Below are 23,344 nucleotides of genomic sequence, written 5' to 3'. Positions count from 1 at the left end.
AACAGTTAAAAAGTGTTTCCATTAGCACCCCATAATGATCATACTCATCTAGGATAATAATAAAAACATCTTGAAATTAACTACGGTGGGCTATCTATCATGTTTATAAAATCATTCTGAAAAAAAAGAGGTGTACGAAAAAAATAAAAAAATCGTGTAAAACTTTTTAAAATTTAAAATATTATTAGTATTATTATTATTTATGAACGGTTATGATACACAGAGAAAATTAGAGCAGAGGATCCGGATCCCAACTTAAAACCCACACCCATAAATACACACACAATTTCTTATGGGAAAATTTTCTAAGTCATACCCGTACGAAACTTAATGCGAAAGAAAGAACTAGTTTGGACCTCTTTCACAATTGGTTTCATGATCTAGATGGTTCATTCTTCGGGTTACCTTCAAATATTATCCCAAAAAATAAGCAAAATTGAAAATCAATTAGTTATGTAACTATAATCAAATAGAAAGATAAACAATCATGAAGATATCAATGGTCAATTTTTGAACGATTAATCTTTCAAGAGATGTTTAAACAAAGAACGCTTTGAATCATGAAACCTACAAGATCAAACCAGATATTATAGAACAAGATTGATAAGTAATAGTCAATAAATTGGAATTCATTTATCGACAGATTTTTTTTTTCTTCCGTTTGAATTCATTTCGATAATTCTTCTAGCCTTATTGGGTGCAGCAAAACCTCATGTCCAGCAAAAATGGAAGTCTCTCAAGAGCCATGTGCTCAATTTATTCCTTTGAAGATACCAAATTTGAATTTCTTTTTCTTCATACTGAATTTGAGATTCCTTGTAATGGATCGTCTTTACTGTGTATTTGCAATTGTTAGGGTTAGTCTAGATCCTTTTTAATCGTCTTTGCTTAAAGTTACAGAAAGAAAAAGGCTTTAATTATATATATATATATATATTTTAAACGTGGCTATGTAAACGGGTTATTTTATGAGGAACTGAGGAAGTAAACAAATTAAAATTGCACATGGAATGCTTCACGTTTTACATGTACATGGAACAAAATACATTTTTCTGAAATTACAAAAGCTTGTATCGACAAAGAAGAAAAACACCCATCCATTGAAAAATAATAAGATTTACAATTCTCAAACGTATGACTTCTCGGAAGTTAAAACTTCAATACATATGAAACAAGAACTAAACTTCCATGCATGCAATGTTCCACGCATGCAATATAATCAACAGATCAAAGCGATCGGTTGGGCATGATGAAAGCATAATAGGCCCCTCAATCTTGACATCCAACACATCCGGCAACGACTCGATGATCAGTTCTTGGAAAGCTGGACAAGGGAGACACTTCAAAGAAACTTTATATTTTCTTCGCTCTTCCCCCACGTACACAGCCACAAAACCTTCTGGAACTTGAACTTGATCTCCATGCTTATGCTTATTCTTGGAGCTCTCAGAGGCGTGCTCCAACTTTTTGTATGCTTTCTTGGAATGGAAAACCTTTGCCTAATTTTTGGACGAACAGCCTGATTTTCTGCTGGACAAGACTTGCAGCAGGGCTCATGATGATGAGGATCTTTAGACTGCGTGAAGAAGAAGGAAGGTTTCTCCTGAAAAAAAAAAAAGAAGAAGAAGAAGGAAGGTTTCCAATTAGAAGCTAGTAGGGAACGAGGGTTTCTAACTAGAAGCTAATAGGGAACGAGGGTTTCTAATTCGAAACTAGTAGGGAACGAGGGTTTCTAATTAGAAGCTAGTAGGGCAAGAGAGAGTATGAAATTACTTGGAAGAGAAGGAAGGCAAAAGGCAATAGAATTAAGCGAGTGTAAGAATAATAGATGTTACTGGTTACTTATTTATAGGGAAAGTGATTGTGGTGGCGGTTCCAATTAGTCCAATCGAAAAATGAGATTGGTATTTGGAAACTTGGCGTGTTGCTTAAGTTTCAAGTTTATAATCTTCTGCCCACTTAACCACGTTAATTAAGGAAATTATATATGTTTTCCAATAGCTACCTGGTTTTGTATTAGTGCTTGAATAATGTTTATCAGCCATTTATTGAAAAAAAAGAAAAAAAAAGGAGATGTATCCAACGATTTACACTGAAAAATAGGTTAGGACAGGGAGAGAGAGAGAGAGAGAGAGAGAGAGAGAGAGAGAGAGAGAGAGAGAGAGAGAGAGAGAGAGAGAGAGAGAAAAAGGTCCAGACTTATCTGATGTTTTTGTTGAAGATCAGATGTAATACCTTATCAATATCTTTTCAAAAAAAGGAAAAAAAAAAAAAAACTTATCTTGAGTACAGAAATGAAAGGAAATAATGAAAAAATAGACACAGATGCAGACCTTGCACATGAAATGTAATCCTACTCCTTGGCGCGATCTCCATCATCAGCAAATCCTCAAAGAACTAGGTTGAACATGCGAAGGCCCATATCACAAAATAACCCCAACATCAATAAAAACATGATTTTGTATACCCAAAATTTAATTTTATGTTTATTTATTTTATTTTATTTTTTATATAAAAGTCATATTCTACTTTAATCTAATATAAATTACGGGGAGAGAGATTTGAAATCGAGTGTAGAGAGGAGCATATTTGCTATAGCCAACTTGGCTAAGCCCATGTCTCCTAACTTTTTTTTTCCTTTTCCGATCCTAGTATAACAACTAAAATTTGGGTTATTCTCATGTTATTTTCATTATTATCGAGTTCAATTGACGTTATTTTCTTTCTCATCTAATAAAATATTAAATTATTTTCATTATCAGCCATTGATTGAAAAAAAGGAGATGGCTCCAACGATTTAAACTGAAAAATAGGTTAGGAGAGAGAGAGAGAGAGAGAGAGAGAGAGAGAGAGAGAGAGAGAGAGAGAGAGAGAGAGAGAGAGGGACGGCTGGACTTATCTTATGAGTTCAAATTTTTTGTAAAGAATAAGTCCATCTTTGATTTTTTGTTGAAGATCAGATGTAATCCCTTATTTTATCAATATATCATCGTTTCTTTTGGAAAAAAAAAAAAAAAAAACCCTAACAATAACTTACAATTTTTTGTGTGAATCATAATCCTTGGCAATCTCCATCATCAACAGATCCTCAAGAACTAGGTTGAACATGCGATTCCTTGTAATAGATGGCCTTTACTATGTATTTGTTAGGGTTTCTAGTCCAGATCCTAATTGCCTTCGTTTGAAGTTCAAAAGAGAAAAAAGGTATTTGTTAGGGTTGCTATGCAAACAGGTTATTTTACAAGATAGTGAGGAAGATGTATAAGTTAAAATTGCACTACTTCAAATTTTTCTGAAATTACAAAAGGTTGTGTATCAACAAAGAAGAAAAACAACCATCCATTGAAAAATAATGATGAGATTTACAATTCTCAAACCAAACGTATGACTTCCGGGAAGTTAAAAACTTCGATCCATATGAAAAAGAACTAAACTTCCATGCATGCAATATCCCATGCATGCAATCTAATAAACACATCAAAGCGCTCGGTTGGGTATGATGAAAGCATAATAGGCCCTTCAATCTTGACATCCAACACATCTGACATCGACTCGATGATCAGTTCTTGGAAAGCTGGACAAGAGAGACACTTCAAAGAAACTTTATACTTTCTTCGCTCTTCCCCCACGTACACAGCCACATAACCTTCTGGAACTTGAACTTGATCTCCATCCTTACGCTTATTCTTGGAGCTCTCAGAGGCATGCTCCAACTTTTTGTATGCTTTCTTGGAATGGAAACCTTTGCCTAATTTTTGGACGAACAGCCTGATTTTCTGCTGGACAAGACTTGCAGCAGGGCTCATGGTGATGATGATCTTTAGACTGCGTGAAGAAGGCAGGTTTCCAATTAGAAGCTAGTAGTGAACGAGGGTTTCTAACTAGAAGCTAATAGGGAACGAGGGTTTCTAATTAGAAGCTAGTAGGGAACGAGGATTTCTAATTAGAAGCTAGTAGGGCAAGAGAGAGATAAAATTACTTGGAAGAGAAGGAAGGCAAACGGCAATAGAATTAAGTAAGTGTAGGAACAATAGAAGTTATTGGCTACTTATTTATAGTGAAAGTGATAGTGGTGGCGGTTCCAATCAGTCCAATCGAAAAATGAGATTGGTATTGGAAACTTGGCGTGTTGTTAGAGTTTTAAGTTAACAAGGCAACGGGTATAGCCCAATGAAAAAGGGTCTTAATTTGCAGACAAGAGGTCTCAGGTTCGAACCTCAATGACATCATTTGTATGTGTGTGTGTGAGAAATCCACCTCCCCTCTAGTTTAGACACTATTGCTTGTACTAAAAAAAAGTTTATTGCCCACTTAACCACGTTAATTAATTAGGAAAATTAATCATATATGTTTGCCAATAGCTATACCTGGTTTTGTAAATTATAGGAAAAGAAAGAAAAAGGGTTGGACTTGTCTTATGAGTTTAAATTTTATAGAAAAGTTGATATAGATCCAAACTGCTATTGAGGAGTTGTGTTTAATCCTTGGATTTGGTGACTTTGATCCAAGTCCTTTGACTTTTGTGCCACATAGAATTATATTCTTTTTTGAATATTTTATGATGTAATCTTTTTATTATTTTATTTTAAAATCATTTTGTGTTCCAATATTGCCCCTTATGACTTGAATCAGGTAATAGTCATTTATGTCATATTGCCTATTGCCTATTGCATAGGTATATATATGTTTTTTCATATTTTCGACAATGTGTAATAGTATTTTATGTACCTTTTTTTTTTAAAATAGGTAACATACAATTTATTTTGTCTATTTTTAAATCTGACTTATAGGTAGTCTTCTAATTTATGTTCCTAACTTATAGGTAACACGATTTATCACTAAGTATTTTTTGTTGCTAATAATAACACTATTTACCTGTATGTCAGGTACATAATTTAATGTGAATATTTGTCTCATCGATTGGTATAATATGTGGATCTTTACTTTTCATTGATATAGTATAGATCCTAATAATCTGCAAGTCCATCAGCTTACTTGACTTTGCTTAAAGTTTGGAAAAAATACAAGTATAAATTGAAATTGCATTATGTTTTTACACATCGAATAATTAGTTCCTTACTTTTCTTCAATTTACAAATCGTTGATGTTCCTCGGCGATCTTTAGAACCCTATCAAAGTAGTCGGTTTTACATGAATAAAGCCAAATAGGCCCTGCATCAAACACATGCCAGCATCAGTTCTTGCAAAGCTGGACAAGAGAGATACTCCAAAGGAACCCAATACAATTCTTTCTTCATCCCCACTTCAAAAGTACATAACGTTTAAATTGATGAACTGCTCCATGCTCGTGCTCCTCGTATGTCTCATAGTCGGAGTCATCATGGACCAACTTTTTGTATGGATTCTTGAAAGAGCGGACTTTGCCTAATTTCTTGATGATCAACCTGATTTTCTGCAGGACAAGACTTGCAGGGTTCATGCTGATGATCTCTACTTCTCTTCGACTACGTGAAGAAGGAGGGTTTCAATTAGGGCAAGAGAGAGTTTGAATTACTTGGAAGAGAAAAGGAAGGAAATCATGTTTTGGTATAATAGATATACCTGGTTTTCTAATGCATCAGGAGATCCAAGTCCTTGTACCGACTAGGAATTCGAGCAAGACAAAGTCCTCTGGTACTAGGAGATCAGTTGTGTTGCGGTCGTAATCCAAGTGTCAAAGGGTTTCCTGTCTTTAGTTTTCTATAGAACTTCTAATACTAATGCAAAAGCAACCAAGAGTATAGTGCTGAAGGATTTTTGTGATCTTTTTGGGTACTTTTTATCCAATGAGGCCGAGGCGATTCGAATTTGTGAAATCTTCAACCTAGTTCTTTGGTACTTTATAAAATATGTTAAAATATGTGCCATGTAAAATTATTATTTTTATATTTTCAATATGCTGCAGGGAGAGCTAATAATATGGTGGGACCCAACCTTCCATTGGCCACAGACCCTGGTTGTCGTGGGCCAATATCAATGGCAATACTATGCTTGGACCATTATCATGCGATCCGAGGCCAATACTCTATGGCCAAGGGTGGGTCTCTGGCTCACATTTAGCAGAAACCATGGGTGTGTATCAGTGGCATATATAGAGGTTTCCAAGTAGTGCAGCACAACAGAAGAAAAAGACTTTCTAGTTCAAGAAGTGAAGTTGTGAATGCATATATCGAGCTACTCTTGATGCATGTGCTTACTGAAAGATGCAGATTCAAAAAAATGAGATGATGAAGTAGTACACCTTTGGGTTAGAATTATTATCGATGTTGCTTATGACATTTGGAGAATGTCTTTCAATCTTTTGCCTTGAAAGTGGCTTCCAAGAGGGAAAGAAGTTTGCTGAAAAGGTCTGCTGACATCTTCAATGAGCGAACTGGACTTCACAAGATCAAGTCATAGATTGAGAACATTATTGCCAAACTTTTTAAGTTGAGGTCGAGTTTACAAAGTTATAACAGCTTCCGAGTTGGTGAAACAAGAAAAACAAAACCGAGTTCTATCTGTTTTGGGGATGGGAGGTTCGGGAAAGACCACCCTTGCAAAACAGGTTTATCATCACTCGTAAATTAGGCATCATTTGAACTTTTTACTCGGGTCTGTGTATCTCAAAAATGCCAAGCAAGAAAGGTCTTCGAACATATTTTACTTCAATTTAATCAACAACGTTATCCCCTTCCTATAGAGTATATAGATGTTTCAGAAATGGGAACGACAACAATAGTGTGAAACCTTTGCATCACAATTATACCCGTAGGTATATAAGATCACCAAAATTTCATACGAAAGAAACCACTAGTTTGGGCCTATTTCACAATTGTTTTCATGATCTAGATTGTTCATGATTCTTAGCTTGACCACACAAAAAAAAAAAAGAAAAAAAAAAAAGATTGTTCATTCTTAGGGTTACCTTCAAATACATAAAAAAATAATAATATAATAAGTAATTGAGAATCAACTAGTCCTGTAACTATTATCAAATCAATTAATCATGTACGTATAATCAAATAGATAGATGAATACAATGAAGATATCAATTTGTAGAAAAAACCGCGTATAGCCACACGACTATAGTACTTCTTAAAAAAAAAATTGGAAAAAACCGAGTATAACCGTACTATTTCTTTTTAAAATTTTTCTAAAAATCGAGTACAGACACGTGGGTATACTATTTATTTTTAAAAAAATTTGGAAAAAAACCGAGTATAACCGCACGGCTATACTATTTCTTTTTTAAAAAGGTAGAAAAAACCTCGTATAGCCAAGCGATTATACTATTTCTTTTCAAAAAAAATTCTAAAAACCAAGTATAGCCGCGCGACTATACTATTTTTTTTTAAAGCTATACTATTTCGTTTTTTTTTTAAAAAGGAAAAAACCTACTATAGCCGAGCGGTTATACTATTTATTTAAATTAAAAAATAATAATCCGAGTAAAGCCGCGTGGATATACCATTTTAAAAAAAATTAGAAAAAAACAGAGTTTAGATTATTCCATTTAAGAAAATTGGAAAACCGAGTATCGCCTTGTGGCTATACTATTTCTTTTTAAGAAATTGGAAAAAACCGAGTATAGCAGCTAAACTATTTCTTTTCTTTTTTTTTTTAAAAAAAAACCCCAGTATAGCCACGCAACTATACTATTTTTTTTAAAAAATTTCCAGAGTATATCCGCTTGGCTAAACTATTTAATAATAATAAATAAATATGAGAAAGGAACCCTCCTAGTTGCATTTGTTTATACTTTATAGATATTAATTGGTATAGTAGCGTGGCTATATGAATAAAATACGTACGTATTTTATTTGTTAAAATTTTGGCATAAAAAATTATGAAAAAAAGACCCTCCTGGTTTTATTAGTTTATCCTTTATAAATATTAATTTGGTACACGAACGTGTTTTATTCGGCAAAATTTTAGCAAACTACATATTAAAAGTTCGGCTACTATATAATATTTTAATTGAATTGAATTTATTTTTAATATATAATATTTGTATTCAATAATGTGTAATAATTATGTCTATAATATGTGAATCTTATGTGTATTATTGAAAATTTTAAAAATAATGTGTATTAAACATAAAAATTACGTAAGTACATATTCAATACAAGTATTGTACGTTTGCTTTTTGAAAAAGGTGAATTTTACCACAACAAGGTAAATATTATTTGTGTCTCATCATCTATCTGCGTTCTAACACGACAAGGTAAGCCACACTCTTGCGTTATCCCTTTGAGGAGCCTCATGTCTGCACTTCGATTAAAAGTCAGCTACGTTTTATTTTTAATATAATTCACAAGGTTGTCTATCAAGAAAAAACAATTCAGAACAGAGAATTGAACATTGTCATTAAGTAATAATAATTAAGAACAGAGAATTGAACATTGTTATCTAAATTAATTATAATCCTTGGCAGTCAATCTTCATCATCAGAAAAACTCATCAAACAACTCGATTGTATAAGCAAGCAAAAACAAATAATACGGTGACAAATGATACAGTGAATTCCTATCTAGTGAAATCATTCTGGAAAAAAAAGAAAAGAAAAAAGGGTATACTAAAAAAGAAGAAAAAGTGTGTACACCTTTTTTTAAAATAAATTTTTTTTATATTTATGTTATCAACAGTCATGATATAACTTAAAACCTACCAGTGGCGGATCTAGAGTTATAAGATTGGAGGGGCCGAAATAGAAAATAAAGTATATCAAATACGTATGATTTAAAACTTACATGTTATAGTTAAATATTTCGAACTTAATAATGTCTAATTTATTTTAAAGAGACCATTAATTTAAATTACAAGTTGGCAATTATTAAGTGTATATAATATTATATATAATATATAATATAGTAAAGGAGGAAGGTTAAAAAATTCGGGGTCCAAGGCCAGGAGCGGTTCCGCCCCTGAAACCTACACACTAAATTTCTTAGAGGAAAATATACAAACTTATACCCGTAGGTAAGATCACCAAAATTTCATACGAAAGAAACCACTAGTTTGGGCCTATTTTAACTTCATGATGTAGATCGTTCATGCTTAGGGTTACCTTCAAATACATAAAAAATAAAAATAAAAAGCAAAATTGAGAATCAATTAGTCGTGTAACTATAATCAAAACATCACGTGCAGCAAAGATCAAAAGCAAAACATACAATATATGATATATAGTATATCGCTTTCTGTGAGATCTTATTAAGATGAAGGTACCAAATTTGAATTCTTTTCTCCATACAGAATTTGAGATTCCCTGTAATGACCTTTGTGTTCGGAAAAAAACAACCATTCATTTGAAAAATAATAAGATTTACAATTCTCACGGACCTCCCGAATGTTTAAAACTTCAATCCATGATCACAAGAAATGAAAGGAACTTCAAGAGTGAACAAATAATAAACAACAAAGAAGTCCATGCTGCATGCATGCAATCTAATGACCCTCCTTCTTGATCTTCGACATCAGCTTATGAAAGTCCTCGGTTGTACACGATAAAAGCTCAATAGGCCCTTCAATCTTGACATCGAACACATCCGGCTGCGACTCGACCATCGCTTCTTCGAAAGCTGGACAAGAGAGACACTTCAAAGAAACTGTATACCGCTTTCGCTCTTCCCCCACATACAAAAACACATAACCTTTTGGAGCTACTTGAATATCTCCATGCTTATGCTTATTCTTGGAGCTCTCAGAGGCATGCTCCAACTTTGTGTATGTGTTCTTGGAATGGAAACCTTTGCCTAATTTCTTGACGAACAGCCTGATTTTCTGCTGGACAAGACTTGCAGCAGGGCTCATGGTGATGATGATCTCTTAGACTGCGTGAAGAAGGAGAGGAGGGTTTCTAACTAGAAGCTAGTAGGGAACGAGGGTTTCTTAATAGAAGCTATTAGGTAACTAGGGTTTCTAATTAGAAGCTAGCAAGTAGGGCAAGAGAGAGTTAAAATTACTTGGAAGAGAAGGAAGGCAAAGGGCAATAGAATTAACTGAGTGTAAGAATAATAGATGTTATACTGGCTACTTATTTATAGTGAAAGTGAGAGTGGAGGCGGTTCCAATTAGTCCAGTCGAGAAATGAGATTGGCATTGGAAACTTGCGTGTTGCTTAAGTTTCAAGTTTATAATCTTATGCCCACTTAACCACGTAATTAAATTAGGGAAATTATAAATGTTAGTGATTGAATAATGTTTATCAGCCGTTGATTGGAAAAAAGAAAAGAAAAAAGGAGATGGATCCAACGATAATGAAAAAAAAGGGTTAGGATAGGGAAAAAGAGAGAGAAAAAAGGGTCGGACTTATCTTATGAGTTTGAAGATGAGATGTAATCCCTTATTTATTAATATCTTTAAATAAATAAAAAAACTTATCTTAAGTACAGAAACGAAAGGAAAGAATGAAAATATATAAAAAGATAAAAGCAGATCATGCACATGCAATGTAATCCTACTCCTTGGTTGAACATGCAAGGCTCATATGACAAAATAACCCCAACATCAATAAAAACATGATTTTGTATACCCAAAATGTTAATTTTTTTTTAAATTTTATAAAAACGATATTGTATTTTAATCTAATATAAATTACGAGAAGAGAGATTCGAACTTGAATGTCGAGTGAGAAGCATATCCGCTCCAGCCAACTTGACTAAGACCATGTTTGTTAACTTCTTTTTTTCCGATACTAGTATAACAACTAGAATTTGGGTTTCTCATGTTATTTTCCTCATTGAGTTCAATTGACGTTATTTTCTTTCTCATCTAATAAAATATTAAATTATTTTCATTATCAGCCTTTGATTGAAAAAAAAGGAGATGTATCCAACAATTTAAACTGAAAAATAGGTAAGAATAGGGAGAGAGAGAGAGAGAGAGAGAGAGAGGGCTGGACTTATCTTATGAGTTCCATTTTTTTGTAAACAAGAAGTCCGTCTCTGATTTTTTGTTGAAGATCAGATGTAATCCCTTATTTTATCAATATATCATCGTTTCTTTTGAAAAAAAAAACATAATAGTTTTTTTTGGTCAAGAAACAATAGTTTACTTTTTTTTTGTAAATCATAATCCTTGGCAATCTCCATCGTCAACAAATCCTCAAGAACTAGGTTGAGCATGAGATTCCTTGTAATGGATGGCCTTTACTATGTATTTGTTAGGATTACGAGTCTAGATCCTAATTGCCTTCATTTAAAGTTCAAAAGAGAAAAAAGGTATTTGTTAGGGTTGCTATGCAAACGGGTTATTTTACTAGATAGTAAGGAAGATGTATAAATTAAAATTGCACTTCTTCAGAATTTTCTGAAATTACAAAAGATTGTGTATCAACAAAGAAGAAAAACAACCATCCATTGAAAAATAATGAGATTTACAATTCTCAAACCAAACGTATGTCCGGGAAGTTAAAACTTCAATCCACATGAAACAATAAGAACTAAACTTCCATGCATGCAATATCCCATGCATGCAATCTAATCAACACATCAAAGCGCTCGGTTGGGCATGATGAAAGCATAATAGGCCCTTCAATCTTGACATCCAACACATCTGGCATCGACTCGATGATCAGTTCTTGGAAAGCTGGACAAGAGACACACTTCAAAGAAACTTTATACTTTCTTAGCTCTTCCCCCACGTACACAGCCACATAACCTTCTGGAACTTGAACTTGATCTCTATCCTTATGCTTATTCTTGGAGCTCTCAGAGGCATGCTCCAACTTTTTGTATGCTTTCTTGGAATGGAAACCCTTGCCTAATTTTTGGACGAACAGCCTGATTTTCTGCTGGACAAGACTTGCAGCAGGGCTCATTGTGATGATGATCTTTAGACTGTGTGAAGAAGAAGGCAGGTTTCCAATTAGAAGCTAGGGTTTCTAACTAGAAGCAAATAGGGAACGAGGGTTTCTAATTAGAAACTAGTAGGGAACGAGGGTTTCTAATTAGAAGCTCGTAGGGCAAGAGAGAGTTAAACGTACTTGGAAGAGAAAGAAGGCAAAAGGCAATAGAATTAAGTGAGTGTACGAAGAATAGATGTTATTGGCTACTTATTTATAGTGAAAGGGATAGTGGTGGCGGTTCCAATCAGTCCAATCGAAAAATGAGATTGGTATTTGGAAACTTAGCGTGTTGCTTAAGTTTCAAGTTCATAATCTTCTGCCCATTTAACCACGTTAATTAGGGAAATTATAAATTCTTGCCAATAGCTACCTGATTTTGTATTAGTGCTTGAATAATGTTTATCAGCCATTGATTGAAAAAAAAGGAGATGGATCCAACGATTTAAATGAAAGATAAAAAAGGTTAGGATAGGGAAAAAGAGAGAGAAAAAAGGGCCGGGTACTTATCTTGTGAGTTCAAATTTTCTGTAAACATGAAGTCTATATCTGATGTTTTTTGTTGAAGATGATATGTAATCCCTTATTTATCAATATCTTTTCATAAAAAAGAACAAAAAAGACTTATCTTGAGTACAGAAATGAAAGGAAATAATGAAAAAATAGACAAAGATTAAGGCAGGAAATGCACACGCAATGTAATCCTACTCCTTGGCGATCTCCATCATCAGCAAATCCTCAAAGAACTAGGCTGAACATGCGAAGGCCCATATCACAAAATAACCCCAACATCAATAAAAACATGATTTTGTATACCCTATAAAAGCGATATTATACTTTAATCTAAAATAAATTACGGGAAGAGAGACTCAAATTTAAGTGCAGAGTAGGGAGCATATTCGCTCTTGTCAACTTTGCTAAGCATATATTTGCTAACTTTTTTTTTTCGGTATTAATATAACAACTAGAATTTAAGTTATTCTCATGTTATTTTCATTATCGAGTTCAATTGACGTCATTTTCTCTCATCTAATAACATATTAAATTATTTTCAGAAGCTGTTTTTTTAAAAAAAAAATAGAAAAATAGCTAAAGAAAATTATTTAATCAACTTTGCTGTGTAGGATTTCTGACTACAAGCAAATACATTAGAGGCATGAGGCATCAGACCCTAGATCATTACACAATATAATATTAATTTTACATGATGAAACCATGATTTGAAATGAGCAACACACTCTAGCTGGACCCTAATTTGCAGCCGGCTTAGCCAACATATCTAACTTGGCAACCGACTCCAAATTGCCTTCTGAATCTCATCTTAATTTTATTTTTTATTTTTATAACTAATGCCTGAAGATGTATTCATGTCATGGAGAAACGTTTTGAATGCTCACACCATCACGTAGTGTTATATTATAGATTAAAGTATAGTTATAATGAGTAAATGCATGGATTACAATACGAGTATATTTGTAACACCACATCGTCACACTGGAAAATTACTCCATGTCATGGTTGTTTCTTAAATTGTATGTTACTCAAAAAATGGTAATGGCGAGCTATACGAAAGGAAGACAAAATAGGCTAAGCATGTATATTTATTGGTATGCTGAAAACAGCGAAGCTCGGGTTACAACAATCTAAGCATTTTCCTGTACAGGCATTTTCCTTCCTCCCAAAAAAAAACCAAAGGATTGCAAAATCACAAAATTCCATATATTTACATGTTGTAACCCCCCAAAAGAATACTACCAACAATCTGAGCCCACTGCCAAAAAATCCCAGCTCTAATAAATTCCAACTTACCACAAAAACAGACACCAAAATTACGTATCTATCTATTTGATAGCGTACGAACGAGTACAAACTGTCTCAAGTGCCTCTGTAAATAAGCCAGAAAAACTGGTCAGTGCCTGAAAAACCCCCGGTAAGCCTGTTTGAAGATTGTTTAGTGTCATGGCTCTTGTCACCTCCACTGCCTTTGAGTGCCTCATCATCTCATCTTCGACCCGCCTCTGGCAGGTTGTAAGTTCAGATTTCTTCTCAGCAAGCGGGTCTCGAGCATCCAAAACCTGCCTGTTTTCAGGCCCCGAGTCAGGAAGCCCTATACCAACCATGGAGTAGGAGTGGTAGAACTTCTTTTCAATGTTCCGGAGAGAAGAAGCCTTCTTCTCAAGCTCCTTCGATGCAGTTTCAGTGCGTTTTCTTATCTTGAGCTCCTCACTCTGTTTTATAGAGATTACATGGACAACATTGATAAAGCTCTTGATAGCCTCAGAAGCCACTGTGTCAGGGACACGCTCAAGTGCAAGCTTCCACTCATCACAGAAGGAATATACATCAGAAGATTCGCTGTGCACATTGAATGTCATGTCATTGTTTACGGGTTGAAGGGTGAGCTTGAACCAACCATGAACAGACCGGATGAAGTCCCGTTTGAACTTTATTAAGCGGCAGAAACTGGAGTGCCAGGCAGAGACAGCAGATTCAAGGTCACGAGTTGCCTGTCGGTGCAGTTCCGAGGTTGAGTCACCCTTGGCTGACCGGTTCACAAGTCCCCTAACCTGTTGTACAATGTCGTTTTGGACTTCATGGTACTGGTGCATTGATCTCCACATGTACATGAACCTGTATTCAGTATAAGTAAGACATTTTGACAAAACAGGGTCATTGGAAGAATTCAACTACTTATTCTACAGTTCCATATATCTGATGGCGACAATTTACCCAAAAATGGTGCCAATACTCCCATCAAAAGTTTATCTGATGGAAGATAATACTCAAGTGTACCCTAGCTTGTCCACATTTGTTACTTTTTTACTAAGACTGCATGCCCCTCCCACTTTCCAATCAATATCATTACTACAAAGAAAAATCTACATACAGGTTTGAGCTTTTGTAAAACACCTAACACATAAAAGTTTACCTACCCCCATCTCATTCACTCATTTTAGCCTGTAAGCTTTAAAACAAAACCTGAAATTGCACAGAGACAAGCATGTCCACTCAGTCAGAAAAGCAAATATGTGTTGGACCTTTTGGTAATTTACCTTAGCAAGATACTAACACAAATAGATCATTATTTTCTGACCAGAACTATGCCACTCAAGATTGATCCCACAACCATGATGATGCTTACATTGTCGATTTATCATAATGACCCCAATTAACTTGCAATTAAAGATTCAAAAATAATAATAATGTTCTTGACTTAGTTAATAATCACAGCTACAAATGGATCCGGAAACATACCGTGGTGGGTCATGCGATCATATCATAGTTAAGTCCAATCTACCTAACTCCGCCTACAATAACTGTTATAAAAAAGGTCTGCAGATATGAGCAAACATAACCACCGGAGACGAAGTTTTGGGGCCACGGCTAGTTTTAAGAGGTGACAGTCCAGGACAACAAAACAAGGCCCATGCAGTTCCAGAGGGGAAGAAGCAAGTGGCATATGGCAGAGCGGGGACTCATAATGCTTTCAACTACCAAGTCAAAAGGCCAGCGATCTACAGTCACACTTTTCACGTGGGAGAATATCTAATATCCTAAATTAAGTACACCAACCCAATATCTCAGATATATGTCTACACCAACTAAGAAGTGTTGTTGATATGTCATGTTCAATCTGTATTTTTATGCCAAAGCTGATTTGTGCACAGCCATTATGTGTCATGGTTTGTGCAGAAGAACAAATAATCTTACTATCATCTTTTCTACAGTAACTAATCAAAAGAGATGAGAATTACCCATGGCACAGTTCAACAAGCTGAGGCACAAGATCAGAGTCTCTAAGATCAACGATGGCGGTGGAGGTCGTTGAGACAGCTTGAGATGTGACAATAATTAGTGATTGCAGCCTCTTTATCGAAGCCTTGGTCTTGTCTACCTTGGTTTCGTCCTCCCCCTTGTACTCCTGATGTTGCAGCGCAGACAACTTCTTCTCATGCTCAATCTTGACACCTTCTCTAGCCTAAAATTCATAACAATTTGTTGCCTGCATCAGCACTTGCTAAATTTGAAACCATATGGTCTCCACATAAATACAACAGCAGAAACTTATTTTCTCAATCCACCCAAAATTGGGCAAATGACCCTCAAGCCAATCATTGATGCCACTCTAGAAATTACTATGTTTCCACAGTAGCACAACTAGGACACATTATTCCCTTCTATTGCTGTATTCAAATGTTTCCACAGTAGGCATGAATAGTTAAAAGTGCACCAAATTTAAATGTACCAAAAAGAAAAAGTACATCCATATAAACAAAAGTTGAATAAATTTTGAACAAGAGAATGACAGAGGATGCATATTTTCTCCCATGAAAACCCTTTTTCTAGCAAAAAGGTGTTTTTATCTTTGGCATTTATGTTGCGGGTGGAAAGAGGCAAAAAGCAAAAAAGAATTGGTAAAATTTATGAGATTGCAAAGGCAACGAAAATATTATATACAAACATTCCTAAGAATATGAAGCCTTATCTGTTAAGATGTCAAAATTTTCCAACCAATAATAATGGAGTAGATTTTGCCTCTAGGTTCTACAAAATGCATCCACTTTACCATAGAGTCTAGGAGCCTACTACTAAGATAAGGTCGGTCCAATTTCACAGGCTGTCAAGGGTATATGAGTCATTTTGACCAGCATTGAAAAAGGCCTTCATTACAGCGACCGATGCCACCATTGGGGGCAAAGACGACCATCCAAATCACAACTATATACAAAAAGATACACCCGGAAAAAGGCCACTTTATTTTGTGAACAGCACCGACCATGGGCAGTTTCGTCATTTCGCGCTTTTGACGTTATGGTCAAAACTTGCGGTGGATCATCAGAGCATCAACAAACACTGTCACTGATGGGTACCCTTTTTTGTCCTAAACTTAAAAGCCTAACTAGATTTATTTAACTTCTTTCCCCAAAAAACCAGATTTATTTAACTACAAAAATTATTATTTTTCATGAAAAAAACCAAATAAAATAATAAAAATTACAATTTGTTCGAATTTTTTTATAAAAAAATTGTACCTTGACTTCCTCATAGAGCTTCTTCTCCCAAGCCAAAAGGCGTTCGAAAGTGGAGCAGAGGCTCTTCGAACCGCCGGTGTCGACCAGCGAACCGGCATCGAGCCGGTACTTCACCGCCAGCGGAGGTTTTGAAGTCCAACTGGAGCTCAAGGTGCTCAGCACACTATTGGAGTGATACACTGTCTCTGTAAAATACAAGAACAGAATCAGAGTTAATTACTATTGAAACGAAATTCAAAACCAAAATTTAATCAACCCCAAAGATTCAAAAATTTCAATGTAATTCGATAAAAATAGAATTTAAGGAACAGAACCCAGTTTCCAGCTGGGTGTAAATCGTTTGAATTATGATCCCATCCCAAAAGATTTGATTTCTTTTTCTTCCCACAAATTTTCTCAGCAACCAAACACACAGCACATACTCTTGAGCTGCCTGAAGCTCCGATCAAGCTGGGCCCTGCTGGTCTCGAGCATCTCTGAAACCTGGTCTCCAGCCATGGCAGCCTTGTCGAAATTCTCCTTAATGGCCTCCACAATCTCCTTCAAATCCTTGTGCCTCACCACCATCTTCATATTCGAGATCTCACTGCTCCTATAAGTACTCCCCCCCTCCGACCTCTCCGACTTGCTCGTACTCGGCGCAAACCTGGGCATTGCCTGAGCCGCCGGAAAAGTACCTGTACCGGCCACCGATTCCGCCCGAACCGACACCGACTCGAAATTCGACTGGGTACCCATCTCGGATCTCGACTCCCGCTCGTCATCCCCTTCATGGTCCGACGACGAGCTCGTCGTGCTGTAATGGTCGTGGTCATGGTCGCCCCACTCACTGCACTGCACCTCCTCTCTCTCAGATTGAGCATACTTCTCCGACTGAGCATACTTCTCCGATTGAGCATACTTCTCGGACGGAGCATACTTCTCAGACCGAGCATACTGCTCAGATTGAGCATACTTCCCGGACGGAGCATACTTCTCGGACCGAGCATACTGCTCAGATTGAGCATACTCGTGCCTTTTCTGGTGATGGGTGTTCTGAGCTTTCGGGTTTGGGTGGTTGAGGAAGAAATCGTACTCTGATCTCTCGTTTTCGGTCTCGGGGTCGGCTTCTTCGGCCTCTGTCTCTGTATTGTCGTCGTCGAAATCTTCTGGGTCGGGGGATTGTTGTTGGTGATTAGATTGGTGGGATTGGGATTGTGCTTTTTTGCGCTCGAAGAACTCAGAGTCTGGAGGCGAAGGAGGGTAGAAATTTTCCCAGTTCCACATGGACGAGGCCTGCGAGGGCGTGCTCGAGTATGTCGAGTCCGCTTGAAAAGCCGATGGAAACCCAAAGGGATTATTGAAATTTGATTTCGGGCTTCGCGGGGAAGAAGCAAGGCTCGATTCCGACAGTATGTGAGGGAGCTTCGGCCCCGACGGACGGCGCCGACGCTGTTGGCGCGTGGCGGTGGAGGAGGAGCGGGAAGAAGCGGAGAGAATGTGTGGGAGGTTGGAGCTGTTGATGGTGGGAGAGAGAGGGGGTGGCGGAGGTGGAGGGTGGAGGGAGGAGGGCGCGGGGGAAGGGGGGACACGTGGAGGGAGGGGATTGGTTGGAGGGGGAGAGGGATGGTGGTGGAGGAAGACGGCGGGGGTTTGGTGGGAGATGTCGAGGGGCTCGAAGGCGGAGAAGGAGACGAGGGCGGCGCCGGTGAGGCGGAGGGAGCGACAGTAGTCGGCGTGGGCGGCGGCCAAGTGGTGGCGAGCGTAGACGGCGTCTTTCATGAGGCGGCGCCGCTCCTTGCACCGCCTCACCGTGTCCTCGTTGTCCAATTTCGACGCCGTGCAGCCCATAATTTACGACACTGCTTATAATAATAATAAAAATAAATTTCTAAAATTTAAATATTTGAGATAACAAGAATGAGAAGGGAAGCAAAACCCAAGTGGTGGAAACCACTGGTTTGAGCTCTCTGTGTGTGTTTGTGGGTGTGAATTAGGAAGAGTGAGAGACAGAGACAGAGAGAGGGTGAGAGAGCGATGCTGAGACTGTGAAAGGAGAAGAAGTTATAGTTGTTAAGCCTTGGACTGTTGTCTGTTGCCAACAGGGGACAACTTAGTGGGTTTTTTATTTTTTATTTTTTAATATTTTTAGGAAAAGAGTAAAGTGAATTTTCTATTTTTACGAAACAGAAAGTGGTGGTTAGTAAACAAAAGGTTGGCAAATAAATCTATTCAAAAATGTTTCTTTGTCGGATTAGTCATGCAATTGCAATTGCAAATTGTATAATCCTTTCAATCAATATAATTAATTTAATCATGAATTCTTTGCTGTTGTTAGTGACAAATTTTCTTTTATATGGAAGGAGTAATTGGGTTTTTTTCTATTACAAAAGAGTAAGTTGGGTTGGTAAATATAGATAATGGTACACATTGTTTGGTTAAACTTTACATTTGAATCATTGAAGTAAAACTTCTTAATTGGATATTTAGGGTTTAAACACTAGGGTGAGATTAAATAGTTAAAAGCCTATGAAGTAAAACTCGGCATGGTCAATATATATTTTTTCACGTAAGGATTTAATGTCAAAACTAATCCAACGACCTACTTTTATTCTGCTAGAAGTTATTAGAAGGAGCCAAAATCCCTAATAGTTTTACTATAATCTTTCTCTGCCCTTTACATCAAGGAAAATTGAGAGTGACATGTGACCAATTTTTTCCATATTTTGTATTCGTGAAAAACTACTAAAACAAAAGGCCAAATCAGAATTATCCGAAATGGGACGGCCTTGATTATTTATTAGATGGATTCTTGATGGCATATATGATCAAAATTAAAAGTTTAATTACAATGTAAAATTATAATTAATTATGGTAATGTTTGTTTAGTTAATGTTGATTACTTTAATTAGTGTTTGCAGAAGGTGCTTTTGTTGAGTCCTCGGGGCTTGGGGGTTGGAAGGTGAAGGTGAAGACAGGTGGATCTTCGCCAAAATTGTGTGGGCCCATTTAGTTGATTTTAAGGTCCAACTGAGTCACTACTAGGCTGTGCCTGGTTGGCTTTGGTGTTGGAATTTCGTTGCTAATTAATTTCTGTACTCTTGCATTTTTTTCTTCACTAAATGACAAAAGTTTCTTCAACCTTTTATATATGCTCGACTTAAAGCTATTTTCCCATGTTCTATTATGAGAGTTTGAAATTTGTTTTTAAATACAAGCTATATTGTTACTCCAATTTACTAAAAAGGGTCATGTGTAATGAATGGATATACTGTCCTGATCAACAAACTTAACTTATATTCGTCAAATATAAAATTTATTTAAAAATTACACAACACCTTTATAAAAATTAATATCAAGTTTGTCTTGCTAAATATGAATTAATCTACATTATTCCTAAGCAAATATCTGAAGTAGGTCTTCTCCATAAATTCTTGAAAAGATGTCTGAATTTTTCAAGTGGATTTACAAGTTTGACTTGTGTTCCATCCTAATTAAAAAAATTTACTTACTGTTTTGTTTTGTTATCTCCAATTAATAACATAATAACACGTTAAAAAGTTATCTTATTTGTCATTGCGTTATTAATCAGGGATAGCAAAAAGTGTTATCCCATTGCATAAGAGTTTCTCTCCCATCCCAATTTCAAAATCAATGTTGACAAGTCCAATTCAAGTTTTGCATTATCCAATGATATTTTTTAGTATTTTGAATGTTTTATTATTATCGGTCTTTTAGTAAATATAAATTAATTTATATTATTCCAAAGCAAATATCTGAAATAGTTCTTGTACATGAATTATTGAAAAGATGCCTAAATTTTCAGCTGGATTTACAAGTTTGACTTTTGCTCCATCCCAATTTCAAAATCAATACTGACAAGTCGAATCCAAATATTACATGAGGATAGAAATGCCCAAACCATCACATTCATATTTTAATCCTAGTTTTTCTTTTTTCTTACTAACTAGCAATTATAAGCATGAACAATGGGACAAAAATTACAAAGTTCTTGGCAACTATAGAGAGGATGATGAATCTCGAAGGAAGAAGCTACCACTCATTATAAATTATTGAACCAATTAATTGGTTAGGTGCACTTGAAATTTCAATCATCATGTTCTAATTTTGGTCATTCATTCCATCATTTTCCAATTCTTGGGTTTTACTCATTTTTTTTTTATAATTTTTTTGTGGGGCCTCACATTCACTATGGTGGTCATGCACTCATTGTATCATACTCTTTTCAAAGAAATATTGCAAATTGCAAAGCATCAAAATGGCAGAGAAGCATATGCATACATAGATATTCCCCAATAAGTGGAGCCTTTTAGACAAAAAGTGAAGGATATAGAGATGAGAGGGAGACTTGACTGTGTGAAAGGAAAAGAGATAGAGAGATTGAAAATGGTTAAAGTGACTGTTTTTTCTCCTAACTTTGTATTCCCATGGCATCACTGGACCCAACCATCACCTTTTTTTTTCCTTCAGAACAATTTTTGATGAGAAAAGTGTGTTTGGATCTAGACCCTTTGCTGTTAAATTTGAAACTTAACGGTGTGAAAGGTTTTCTTTTGGTTTTTCTGCCCCACATTGTATCAGTACAATAATTATTATTAAAAATTCAAAAATAAAAAAGAAAGAAAGAGGAAAAGGTAGGCTAAGGCCATGTCGAAAGCTTGAAACCAGTCACTGGAATACTCATATTCTGGGTTTTGAGGTGAGTGAGTATCTGATTCTTCTTAACATTGCAGGGATGTTCCTTTCAAGATATTCTTCATCTTTATTATTTTCGTTTATTTGTTGAAAATCTGAAAAGTTTATTCTAATATGAAATGTTAAGGACCTACTACGAAATTTACAACGCCTCCTACGAAATTGTGTCAGACTGTGAATGCTCTTAACTGCTTGAGTGATAAGCTCCTTGCGAATCAAGACCATTATTAAGAGCGATAGATGTTCGGATTTATTTGACTTATGTATTTCTCTTGTATTTTTGTTTGTTTATGATCATGTTAGCTTTCCATGGATGTTTGTTTATTCACCTTCCCTGTTGCATCTCGGCTTAAATTAATGAAATTTCATTTTTATATGAACAAAAGAACACATGACATGACATCACATGAGAATAAAGAAAAGTTGAACCTCTTGTGCTGAAACTATTCTTACGGCTAAAAACTAAAACCTGTGAACACTCCAAGCCCCTTAGCTTCAAGGTTTCAACATTTGATCCACACGCCAAGCAGTCTAGCTGCATGCTTTTTCAAGTTATAAATAGAAACCAAGTACGAAATCGTAACAGATCTTCTCAGACTTTTTTTTATAACAGTTGGTGACAGAAAGAACCCCAAACTATAAACAAAGGCCAAAACCATGACTTCAAAGATTGCAAGCTGCAATAAAATAACAATAAATAATTGCCCCTTTATTAAAAAAAAAAAAAAGAAAAAAAAAAAAACGACATAAAAAGACTTTGCCCTAAATTTGGGTGTGTGACAATTTATAAATATCCCCGAAGGTTGAGGCAGAAAAGTAGAATGGAAAGGAGTGATACAGGGGGCTCCAATCCAAATAAATGATGCAATTTGCTAAAGAAAGTGGGATCTTTCTGTATTCCTATGTAACTCTACTTTTCCACATCACACTAGATTATCAAATTCAAATCCTTTTATTTTTTCCCAACTTTTTAAGGCAGTGGGGCCAAAATGAAAATGAACCAAGAAAAATGGGATTACTCCTTTTACTTACTCCTGTAGGATAGAAAGCATGATTTATGAATATATATATATATGTACCGAGAGTTTCTGTTGAGATTTTTCAAATAAATTTATTTGAAGGATATTCTTGTAGGGCCCATTTCATATTGTATTTCACTAATCAAATTGTCTATTTTGTAGATATTCATTCAAAGATCATCTCTACAAAAAAATCACTTAAATTCGATATCATTTGACTACTCAATTAAATTATCGAAATTTAGGTACTTTCTTGAAGCACCGTGTTCATTGATTTTGTTAGTCTCAATCAAATGCCTTAAAGATTTTAATTTGCATGAATTTTTGTAAGGATGATCTATGAATGAGGATGTGAAAAATAAATGTTTTGGATCGTTGAAATTTTTTCCATAAGGGACCCTAAAGGGTATCCCTCAAATAAATAAATAAATAATATATATATATATATATAGAGAGAGAGAGCTTACATTGAGGGATCTCTCAAATAAGCTTATTTGAGGGACACCCTTGTATAGCCCACTTTGTATTGTATTCCATTAATCCAAACCGTCTATTTTGTAGATATTCATTCAAAGATCACTTATACAAAAAATCACTTGAATCCGATATCATTTGACTACTCAATTGAATTATTGAAATTTTAGTACTTTCTTAAAACACCGTGTTCATTACTTTTGTAAGACACAATTGAATGTCGAAACAGTTTTCGATTTCTCTAATTTTTTGCAAGGATGATCTATGAATGTAGACTTAAAAAATAGATGGTTTGA

The 23,344-nt window shown here is 35.6% G+C and overlaps 1 protein-coding gene across 1 annotated transcript; it reads right to left on the bottom strand.

Annotated features, from left to right (window-relative positions):
• LOC18784832 lies at positions 13,400-19,168 on the bottom strand. The gene is made up of 4 exons (XM_007220199.2): positions 17,283-19,168; positions 16,861-17,045; positions 15,583-15,806; positions 13,400-14,458 (listed from the first exon to the last, which is right to left on the bottom strand). The coding sequence occupies exons 1-4, from the start codon at positions 18,688-18,690 to the stop codon at positions 13,669-13,671; spliced, it is 2,607 nt and encodes an 868-aa protein (XP_007220261.1). The 5' UTR covers positions 18,691-19,168; the 3' UTR covers positions 13,400-13,668.

This window comes from Prunus persica, chromosome G2 (genome assembly GCF_000346465.2).
Source record: "Prunus persica cultivar Lovell chromosome G2, Prunus_persica_NCBIv2, whole genome shotgun sequence".
NCBI classification, from domain to species: Eukaryota; Viridiplantae; Streptophyta; class Magnoliopsida; order Rosales; family Rosaceae; genus Prunus; species Prunus persica.
The sequence above is the reverse complement of the archived record's forward strand: the minus strand, read 5'-3'. Positions and strand labels throughout refer to the sequence as shown.

Bases quoted from the DNA above. Each gene is read 5' to 3' on its own strand.
- LOC18784832 (XM_007220199.2), bottom strand. From the start codon at position 18,690: ATGGGCTGCACGGCGTCGAAATTGGACAACGAGGACACGGTGAGGCGG. The intron at 17,046-17,282 runs GTATGTGCTGTG...TGTATTTTACAG, and splicing joins GAGCTTCAGGCAGCTCAAGA to AGACAGTGTATCACTCCAAT. The intron at 15,807-16,860 runs GTACAATTTTTT...TATGAATTTTAG, and splicing joins AGCTCTATGAGGAAGTCAAG to GCTAGAGAAGGTGTCAAGAT.